Consider the following 11,717-nt stretch of genomic DNA (forward strand, 5'->3'; position numbering starts at 1 on the left):
AGACAGGGGCTTGGTGGTGGTGAAGAGGTGCCGGATGATTGGGCAACTACTGCAGGAGTGATGAGGGAGGCAGCTAGAAAAGTACTTGGTGTGACATCTGGAAATAGAAAGCAAGACAAGGAGACGTGGTGGTGGAATGAGGAAGTGCAGGAGAGCATTAGGGGAAAGAGGTTGGCAAAACAGAAGTGGGATCGACAGAGTGATGAGAAAAGTAGGCAGGAGTACAAGGAGATGCGGCAGCAGGTTAAAAGGGATGTGGCGAAAGCCAAGGAAAAGGCATATGAGGAACTGTATAAGAGGTTGGACACTAAGGAAGGAGAAAAGGATTTATACCGATTGGCCAAGCAGAGGGACCGAGCTGGGAAGGATGTACTGCAAGTTAGAGCAATAAAGGATGGAGAGGGAAATGTGTTGACTAGTGAGGAGAGTGTGTTGAGAAGATGGAGGGAGTATTTTGAGCAGCTGATGAATGAGGAAAATCAGAGAGAGAGAAGGTTGGAGGATGTGGAGTTGGTGAAGCAGGATGTAGATAGGATTAGTAAGGAGGAAGTGAGAGCAGCGATTAAGAGGATGAAGAGTGGAAAGTCGGTTGGACCAGATGACATACCGGTAGAAGCGTGGAGATGTTTAGGAGAGATGGCAGTGGAGTTTTTAACCAGATTGTTTAACAGGATTCTGGAAGGGGAGAGGATGCCTGAGGAATGGAGAAGGAGTGTGCTGGTACCGATCTTTAAGCATAAGGGAGATGTGCAAACCTGCAGTAACTACAGGGGAATTAAGTTGATCAGTCACACCATGAAGTTATGGGAAAGAGTAGTGGAAGCCAGGCTGAGAGAAGAGGTGACCATCTGTGAGCAACAGTATGGTTTCATGCCGAGGAAGAGCACCACAGATGCCTTATTTGCTTTGAGGATGTTGATGGAGAAGTATAGAGAAGGACAGAAGGAGCTGCATTGTGTATTTGTGGATTTAGAGAAAGCGTACGACAGGGTGCCGAGAGAGGAGTTGTGGTATTGTATGAGGAAGTCAGGTGTGTCAGAGAAGTATTTGAGGGTGGTGCAGGACATGTATGAGGACAGTGTGACGGCAGTAAAGTGTGCAGTAGGTACGACAGACTGGTTCAGGGTGAAGGTTGGACTACATCAAGGATCGGCCCTGAGCCCTTTCCTGTTTGCAGTGGTGATGGACAGGTTGACGGACGAGGTCAGACAGGAGTCTCCCTGGACTATGATGTTTGCAGATGATATTGTGATTTGTGGTGAGAGTAGAGAGCAGGTTGAGAAGAGCCTGGAGAGGTGGAGATATGCGCTGGAGAGAAGGGGAATGAAAGTCAGTAGGAGTAAGACAGAGTACATGTGTGTGAATGAGAGGGAGGGCAGTGGAGTGATGCGGTTGCAGGGTGAAGAGGTGAAGAAGGTGGAGGAGTTCAGGTACCTGGGGTCAACAGTGCAAAGTAATGGAGAGTGTGTTAGGGAAGTAAAGAAAAGAGTGCAGGCAGGGTGGAGTGGGTGGAGAAGAGTGACAGGAGTGATTTGTGATAGAAGGGTATCTGCAAGAATGAAAGGGAAAGTTTATAGGACTGTGGTGAGACCTGCGATGTTGTATGGATTAGAGATAGTGGCATTGAGCAAAAGACAGGAGGTGGAGCTGGAGGTAGCAGAGCTGAAGATGTTGAGGTTTTCGTTGGGAGTGACGAGGATGGACAAGATTAGAAATGAGTTTATTAGAGGGACAGCACATGTAGGATGTTGTGGTGACAAGGTGAGGGAGGCGAGATTGAGATGGTTTGGACATGTGCAGAGAAGGGACATGAATTATATTGGTAGAAAAATGCTGAAGATGGAGCCACCAGGTAGGAGGAAAAGAGGAAGGCCAAGGAGGAGGTTCATGGATGTGGTGAGGGAAGACATGCAGGTAGTTGGTGTAAAAGAGGCAGATATAGAGGACAGGGTGGTATGGAGACGGATGATCCGCTGTGGCGACCCCTAATGGAAGCAGCCGAAAGAAGAAGAAGAAGAAGAAGAAGAAGGGAAAAAAGTATTTGGACACTACATGTTAAATACATTACTGCAATATTATTACATGGTTTGTACAATTACAGCTTTAAAATAATGTTAAGAAATGTTCATTTTATATTCAAATTTTAATTTTATTTGTCACGTACACATACATACAGAGTATGACAGGTAGTGGAATGCTTTTTTACAACTGTCCAACATGTAAACGTTTTGTGTAACTAAAAGGTATGAAAATAAGGTTTAAGAATTATATATTATTACAGTGTGTGTGTGTGTGTGTGTGTGTGTGTGTGTGTGTGTGTGTGTGTGTGTGTGTGTGTGCGTGTGTGTGTGCGTGCGTGTGTGTGTGCGTGAGTGCGTGTGTGTGTGCGTGCGTGTGTGTGTGTGTGTGTCCGTGTGTACACAAATTTCACAGAAAGGGATGGATGTGTATGACAGATTTTGACAGAAGTACAGATAAAGTATTAAGTACAGATTAAAGTAATCCAGTGTGATTTGTCCTTAAAGTGTCCATGTGCTTGTATAGATGATATAAAGTGAAACAAGTGATATAGCATGTCGTGTTATAGCATGTCACTTATGCCTTCACAATTAAAAACATTTCTCCTGCATACATTTTTAGTGAAATTCAGATTGGGAATTGAGGGGGGCTAGTATATATTTATATATATTTGTTACCATCTTCAAATTAAATCTTATTCTTTCGGCTGCTCCCATTAGGGGTCGTTACAGCGGATCATCCGTCTCTATACATCTCTGTCCTCTACATCTGCCTCTTTCAAACCAACAACCTGCATGTCCTCCATCACCACATCCATAAACCTCCTCCTTGGCCTTCCTCTTTTCCTCTTCCTGATGACTCCATCTGATATTCCCTCTGCACCAGAATGTCCAAACATTCTCAATTGGGCCTCTCTCGCTTTGTCTCCAGAGCGTCCTATATGTGCTGTCCCTCTATTAAACTAATTTCTACTCCTGTCCATCGTCATCACTCCAAATGAAAATCTCAAAATCTTCAGCTCTGCTACCTCCAGCTCCACCGGCTGTCTTTTAGTCAATGCCACTGTCTCTAAACCATACAACATCGCAGGTCTCACCACAGTCCTATAAACTTTCCCTTTCACACTTGCAGATAACCTTCTATCACAAATCACTCCTGCCACTCTTCTCCACCCACTCCACCCTGCCTGCACTCTTTTCTTAACTTCTCTAACACACTCTCCATTACTTTGCACTGTTCCCCCCAGGTACTTAAACTCAACTCTGTCTTACTCCTACTGACTTTCATTCCACTTCTTTCCAGCGCGTACCTCCACCTCTCCAGGCTCTTCTCAACCTGCTCCCTGCTCTCACCACAAATCACAATATCATCCACAAACATCATAGTCCATGGAGACTCCTGTCTGACCTCGTCCATCAACCTGTCCATCACCACTGCAAACAGGAAAGGGCTCAGAGACGATCCTTGATGCAGTCCAACATCCATCTTGAACCAGTCTGTCCAATGTCCATTGTCACTTCTGCAGTAGTTCCCAATCATCCAGCATCTCTTCACCAAAGCCAAGGCCCTGTCTGACCTCTACTCTGATTCTTTTTCCGAATCTCACACTAGAATTTTCCTCCTTCAGTTTCCACCATCTTATTCTTCTTTTAGTCCTCACTCTTCTTCACCTCCAAAACCATCCTACAGGCCACCATCCGGTGTGTCTAGCTACACTGTCCCCCGCCAACACCTTACAGCCTCCAATCTCCTTCAAGTTGCATCTCCTACATAAAATATAGTCCACCTGTGTGCACCTTCCTCCACTCTTATATGCCACCCTATGCTCCTCTTTCTTCTTAAAACATGTGTTCACCACTGCCATTTCTATCATTTAGCAAAATCCATCACCATCTGTCCTTCCACATTCCTCTCCTTAAGGCCATACCTACCCATCACATGTGAATTGAAATCTGCCCCAACCACTAATCTTTCTTTACTAGGTACATCTTCTACCACTTCATCTAACTCACTCCAGAATTTTTTCTTCTCCTTCATCTCACAACCCACTTGTGGAGCATAAGCACTGATGACATTTATCATCATTCCTTTAACTTCCAGCTTAACGTTAATCAACCTATCAGAAACTCTCTTCACTTCCACTATACTCTTACTGTACTCTTCCTTTAGAATCACCCCTACACCATTTAACTTTTCATCCACACCATGAAAGAACAGTTTAAACCCCCCTCCAATTTTCATGGCCTTACTCCCTTTCCACTTGGTCTCCTGAACACACAACATATCTACCTTTCTCCTCTCCATCATATCATCTTTCTCTGCTGTCTCTGTAGACGTCTTCCTCCTCTCCTTCTCCTCCTTTGGCCAACAGTAGCCCAATTTCCACCGGTACCCTGTTGGCTAACAATACCTGTGGTGGTCGTTGGTAACCCAGGCCTTGACCGATGAATTTCAGGTTTGTGATTTGCATGTTTGATTTGGCACAAATTGTACGATGGATGCCCTTCCTAACACAACCCTCCCTATTTATCTGGGCTTGGGACTGAGCGCACTGGCTTGTGCAACCCTAATGGCTGGGTTACCATCTTCGAATTAAATGATCTTTTATAAAGTTAAAGTAATGTTGTCGTTTAAAACTTTAGGAAGCTCCTTGTTTTGTTTAGTCCTAACCCATGGCGATATCTTGCATAAGAACAGTCTTTGCAGTACTGATAACTAGAACTTGATTTTTATACCTGTATGAATTGAGCATATCTTTTTATGTTTATAAAAACACATTGGAGAACATTTTTTTTAATAAATAATAAAACATCTGTAAATATCTTGATGAAAACCGTGCTGGTAAAGAAGGACTCAATATATCCTAATGTGTATTTCATATCCATAACTATAGGTGGCAGATTTCTGCCACTGACACTGGTTTTGATATCTCATTTCAGGAATTTAGAAAGGGTGGAAAAATTATTAAAATTAAAACAAAAAAGTCCATGCTGTTTATCTATAATGATTATGGTATAGTAATTGTATAGATTATACTAATATATGATAAAAGATAATGATCTAGTTTATTTTTGAAAACCTAAACATTAATTCTTTTTATTATTCATTATCATTATCATTATCATTATCATTCTGTTAATAGGGTAACAGTCTTTGAAGCATTTCTTTGGCACAGCATTGTTCTGGATAAGAGTTTGGCAGTTCACGAGACACACCCAGATCCCTATTTCTCAGTGTTTTCTTCCTCGGTACGTCATCTGGCATCTGACGTAACACTTTCACTCTATTCATCTACAAGAATAATGGAGATTTTACTGTTGATAAATAAGGATTTGTATTTACAGTATAAATGCTGATATAGTGTAGAACAATCAGGTTTAACAACGCTGTGGCATTTTAGAATACAGTATAGCATAGTCTGTAAACATTATAGCATAAACCCTTACATTTTTCTAAAAACATTTTATTAATAATAATGTTCATTTTATATAACTTAGTGATTAGTTATCATTTGTTTTTACATTTAGATACCACATGTACAACAATAGCATTTGTATTTGAATTAAAACTCAAAATGAAATGGAATTGGCCATAGTAAAAATGCAGTGTGGAAATAAAATACACCTCTGTCATCTGTCATACATAAATATAATGCTTTGTGTCATTAGTAGCTACATACACAATTCTGGTGTCTTTATTATATAAACATTTCTTAAATTAAGCAAAAGTTTTGCTTTTATAACAAAAAATGTCAATAAACAAATTCCTCTTAGTGTTTTCACAAACGAAGTTCTTCATATATCGTCTGTCATTCAGATACAGTCTGTTCTGCATCATGCCCATGGGCAGCAGCAGCAACACAGTCTTCTTAAAGGGTTCTTCTTCCTATATCTGGAAGCCATTTTGAATTTCTCATTACAAACCATAACATATTCCTCAGTCATCTCTACATTGGCCTGAATGCTGTTAATTTGCACTCCTTGCTCCTCCACAAGCATGAATACATCTAGAAAAAGTTCTCTTAGGTCCTTCATGTTGTTCTCAAGAGTGAGCAGTTCCTTGTGGCGCTGCTCTATTTCAGATAACTGTGTTCGAGTGATCTTGACATCCACTAAGATGTTCTCATTGAAAACATCCCACTTACCCTGCTCCACCATGTTCTCCACTTCTTCTTCTGATACTTCTCGGCCAGAGATCTCCAGTTGCCTGATGATGAACTGCTTGCATTTGTCTTGCTTGCTTAGAAGCGAGTCATTATAGTGCCGCATGATCTCCTGAAACCGCCGAAAGAGCGCATCATGTTGGGCACGTTGCATCCGGGTTGTGGCGGCTGATGGACCCAGTTCACTCTCGGTGCGCTTCACTTGCTGTGAGAGCTCGTCAAGCTTCTTACGCAGGTTCTCAGCCTGCAGCTTGATGTCCCGAGTAAGGCTGCTCTCTTTTTTCATGACGCTGAAGCGCCGCATGGTCGCCACGAAATTCCTCTGATGCTGACTGAACTTTTTGACCTCAGCCTCCAGCTCTTCTAAGCTGTCACGAATACGCTTTGCCTCATCTAGGAAGTTCTCCAGGACAGGCTCAGTCTCAAAGATCACAGCTTGAGGCCAGTGACCTATAAAGGATATTGGCTCTTCCTCGTCATGGTGGGTGAAGGGGTTGCCTTCTTGGAGTTGATGGTTTGCTTTGATCTGCAGACGCAGCTCTTCCAAGCGATCCTTCATGGCTGAAGCTCAGACAGGAAAGATCATGGAGGTAGGTGTCCTGTAATTATGTGAAGAAGTTGCCAGTAAAAGAATAATTTTCTTACTTGTTAGGTGATCAAGTAATTTTCTTTTATTGAAGCAGTTGCTTCATTATTACACATTTGTTTACAAGTGTTTAAGGGAGATTTTTGGTTAATAAAAACATAGTACTTCTTAACCTAAAGACAAATTCACTGGGATTGTTTCTACATGTATTTATACAAGAAAGAAATATATTACTTTACAAATTGCACATCTTAGTTACAGTAAACACGCTTGCACAATAGCTCTGGGTGAAATTAAACAGAGTACTGGTAGATATTCACTTACAAGATGGAATTTAAATCGAATTTAAGACTGCTTCTACTTTCATGTATATGTGTAACTCCTCTGGCTACCTGAGAAGGAAAGCCTATAAACATAAATGTGGGCTTTGTTTTGTTCGGCCTGCAGCCTGTTCATATGTCAGAGACCTTGTAAGGAAATCTTCCACTGAGAAAACCAATGAAAGACACTTTACAGAATGGTTAATGTGCGGTTTAAATTATAATTAAATTCAGTCTTTAAACAAAACAGCCTTTTTGTCAGAATTGATATAAATGAAATTGTTTAGGTTAATGACCTAATAGCCTACTCATCTAAAGAATATTCTATTAAAAACTAAATTACAGCCTTAGATTCATATAGACAGTGATAAAGTCCTAAATGTCCTGAGTGTAAAAATACGAGAATGAACCCGACCCCCTCCAAAGTAATTTTTTTCTTAGATAAGGATGGTAAATTATTGCCTCCTTCACCAATAAACCAGGGAATGTCACCTAATTTTGGATGTTACATTAATAATTCTGACCATACAATCGCTAAAAGCCAGCTGTTACAATACAAAGTGCGTTTATAAATGTAATATGCAAGCATAAAACAAAAACAATTTGTACAACTAAAGTGAACAAAATTCAAAAGAAAGAATTAGTTGTTAATTCAAAGTATGCTGAATGTTGTGGACAGAATATCTTCACATTGGTCAAAATATAAAAATGTTTGTCATTTGAAAACATTTTAAGTTAAATGTATAAGTTTATATGATTTTTAAGTTTGAGAAAATATAATTAAATTCATATTCTTATGGACAGATTTCTTCTTTGATTTATGTAGTACATTTTCTTCTTCTGTCTACTGTAATGTGTGTAGCTACTACAGTATGAACTTTACACCAACATGAACTAGTTTGTCATAGATAGATACACAGGTAGATGCCTAGACAAAAAAACATTTCTTCAGTCTTTATCCATTAGTAAACATTTTCAGCAGAATGAAATAGTAATACCATAGTAATATTTAAATAATCAGATTTACCATGTAGAATATTTTATAAATCCATGTATTTGCAAATAAGTACCGTAATTTGATCATCTTACCTCTTATGCTTTAGTTCCAGGAGGGTTAAATAACAATGCATCCTGAGTCCATAGAGAGAACAGAGTAATTCTAACAGTTTTGATTTCTCAGAAGCATTCTCCACATCAGCCTGGGTTTAAAGCAACTGCCAAGCATAAAACTCCTTCAGCTTCTGCTTGTCTCAGTTATACAGTCCGGTCTCTGGGGAGTTCTTGTAAAGCTAGATTTCTACCACACCTACTGTTACAGTTAGATCTTTGTTTGACCAATAGAGACTGAAGATTTGAGGCTGTCTGAAAAAAGAGGAGTGACGTGAATAAGCTCAGCCCTGAAAGAACACACACAGTTTCCCGAGCACAATTCCTGAGCATAATGACATTAAAGACAACAAAAAGCTTATTGAACTGATCTGATTACTTCTGACAGCATGATGAGAATTTCTGCAGGCTGTTGGAGTATTCCCTAACAATTACAAACCACACACACACACACACACACACACACACACACACACACACACACACACACACACACACAAACACACACACACACACACACACAGTTACACTAACTTTATGTAAATAAAAGTTTACAACTAGCCTTGGTGAGAGGGCTAGGCTGAGAGTTGTTTTTAATATATGATATAACTTTCCTACACACATATTCTATATGAAGAAATAAAAAAAATGTAACATTACAATATGTTGAAAAAACAACTATTTTTGTCAAGATGTCAGTGATTTGTTATGCCTTATAAAAAAAACTCTTGGAAAAGGAGATACATTTCAGCTTATTATTTTAAAACTGCATCTTCATCAGCTACTGAATACTTCAGTAACAACAAATGAAAACTGTGTCATTATTAGTATAAGAAATGCTAATGAGTTATGGGGTTAAAGACCTTGAGAAATTTTTCTTTCAGCTTTGTTTGGGAATAAAGTGTGCTATCGGAAAGATTTTGCTTTGTTGCTGTTGGCTGAGAGATTCAATACAATACAATTCAATAATCTTTCTAACCCATTGGCAGCCTTTAAAAATGTAAAATGATGATCCAGGATCAGCAGGAAGAGAGAAGAGAGCTGTTTTTTCATCCCTGGAGAGACAAATGCATGCGATATTCCTATATATTAGATTCCTATATAACAAATCTTTAAGCAACTGTTTTATTGACTTGCTTTTGGAACTAAAATAAATACGTCATAGAAGTGACACTGACAAAATCTAAGCAATATTGATGTGAAACATGTTCAGACCAAGTTTGAAAAGTCTATGAATCCTGTAAATATTTACACAAATAAATAAATTAATATTTCTCTCTTTCTCACACAGGGAGAACGGCATGAGTCAGAAGTACTTTAAGTTAAAAGTACGAACTGATTAGAACAGACACATCATTAGTATGGAGCCGGAACAAAGGACAGAGCTGATTCACACGAAGCAAGATATTGTGTATTGTTGCATTTCAATTTCTTATCTTGTCATGAAAACACATGGAACAACAAAATGTAATTAATGATAACAAAAAAATCAGTTGTGAGTGTCTGTACTGTTTGTCATAAAGACTGTGCCTTAGCTGGCTAAAACATTAGGCTGGAAAGTGGAGAGTGAAGCAGGAAGTTAAAAGTAAATAAAGGTGTAACCGAATACAAAACACCCCTATAGCACCAACCACAGTGACTCAAACAGTAACAGAAACCTGCAGCCCTGTTCACCTGCTTCTACCGAAATGCAAACAGCTATATGATAGTGTCTTTTTTCCTCCTTTCACTGGATAATGTTTACAGAGTTTAATAAAGACCTTACTATGTCACAGCACAATTCAAATACATCACTTGTTCTAAGACATTTATGCAGTAATGGCTATAACATTTATTTCACTGTATTCATTGCTAACTACTGCTGTGGCACAAAGTCATGACAAAACTCATCTACAAACTTGGGACAATGGAATGAACACAGAATCAACAGTATTTTTTTTTTACAAATGTATGAATTTGTACTATTGACTGGTTACTTATCATCTTTCATCTTATCATTCTGCTTACTGATAAAGGACCTTCACATGTGTGAAATGTCTTTTTTCTCCAGCACAAGTATTTATTTGTAAAGTACCATATAATTGCAGTTACTGCTTGGCTGGATATATTTGTTTATGAACTGAGTAAACAAAACTGTAGTGTGCAGAAAAGTGTTTTGGGTAGTAAACACTGCCCCCTGTTGACCATATAAAAGAAAATATCGTTTTCAATGTTTTGAATGTAATGGAAAAAATTGGTTCATAAAATATTGAATTTGTTATCTTTTGTGTGATCCACAGCATGGAGATGTTTAGGTGACAGGGGAGTAAAGATTTTAACCAGATTGTTCAACAAAATTTTGGAAGGTGAGAGGATGCCTGATGAATGTAGAAGGAGTGTGCTGGTACCGGTTTTTAAGAAGGGAGATGTGCAGACCTGCAGTAACTACTGGGAAATAAAGTCAATCAGTCACACCATGAAGTTATGGAAAAGAGTAGTGGAAGCCAGGCTGAGAGAAGAGATGACCATCTGTGAGCAACAGTATGGTTTCATGCCAAGGAGGAGCACTACAGACGCAGTATTTGCTTGGAGAATGTTGATGGAGAAGTAGAGAGAAGGTCAGAAGTAGCTGCATTGTGCTTGTGGATTTGGAGAAAGCGTACGACAGGGTGCCGAGAGAGGAGTTGTGGTATTGTATGAGGAAATCAGGTGTGTCAGAGAAGTATGTAAGGGTGGTGCAGGACATGTATGAGGACAGTGTGACAGCAGTGAAGTGTGCAGTAGGAACGACAGACTGGTTTAGGGTGGAGGTTGGATTGCATCTAGGATCGGCTCTGAGCCCTTTCCTGTTCACAGTGGTGATGGACAGGTTGACGAACGAGGTCAGACAGAAGTTTCTGTTTACTATGATGTTTGTGGATGATATTGAGATTTGTGTTGAGAGTAGAGAGCAGGTTAATAAGAGCCTGGAGAGGTGGAGGTACATGCTGAAGAGGAGGGGAATGAAGGTGGTAGGAGTAAAGGAGAGTACAGGTGTGTGAATGAGAGGGAGGGCAGTGGAGTGGTGTGGTTGCAGGAAGAAGAGGCAGTGAAGGTGGATGAGTTTAAATACCCAGGGTCAACTCTGCAAAGTAATGGACAGTGTGTTTGAGAAGTGAAGAGTGCAGGCAGGGTGGAGGGGGTAAAGAGGAGTTGGGGTATATCCATAAAAGAATGCTGAGGATGTATCCACCAGGAAGAAGGAGAAAAGAAAGGCCAAAGAGGAGGTTTATGGATGTGGTGAGGGAAGACAGGCAGGTGGTTGGTTTGAAAGAGGCAGATGTAGAGGACAGAGTGAAGATGGGTGTTATGCTGTGGCGACCCCCAAATGAAGGCAGTCGTAAGAAGAAGATGATGATTTATGACAGTAAGCACATTGTAAAAGTGATTTGTTTTCTTTTTTAAGTACAGGGAAGTGTTTTGGACACTTGCTTTGTGGTTTTCCTATAAAATGGCAGGTTTTGCTTTTTGCTTTGTGAGAGAGAAAAGAGATTCTAAAGCAGGA

The 11,717-nt window shown here is 39.9% G+C and overlaps 1 protein-coding gene across 1 annotated transcript; it reads right to left on the reverse strand.

Annotated features, from left to right (window-relative positions):
* Positions 1 to 5,328: 5,328 nt before the first annotated feature.
* stx19 (syntaxin 19) lies at positions 5,329 to 8,396 on the reverse strand. The gene is made up of 2 exons (XM_083535982.1): positions 8,177 to 8,396; positions 5,329 to 6,780 (listed from the first exon to the last, which is right to left on the reverse strand). Exon 2 carries the CDS (start codon positions 6,738 to 6,740, stop codon positions 5,853 to 5,855), a length of 888 nt encoding a protein of 295 aa, XP_083392108.1. The 5' UTR covers positions 6,741 to 6,780; positions 8,177 to 8,396; the 3' UTR covers positions 5,329 to 5,852.
* Positions 8,397 to 11,717: the final 3,321 nt, after the last annotated feature.

Source organism: Silurus aristotelis (assembly GCF_946808225.1).
Source record: "Silurus aristotelis genome assembly, chromosome: 3".
NCBI classification, from domain to species: Eukaryota; Metazoa; Chordata; class Actinopteri; order Siluriformes; family Siluridae; genus Silurus; species Silurus aristotelis.

Excerpts from the sequence above, each read along its gene's own strand:
- stx19 (XM_083535982.1), bottom strand. The coding sequence starts at position 6,740 with ATGAAGGATCGCTTGGAAGAGCTGCGTCTGCAGATCAAAGCAAACCAT.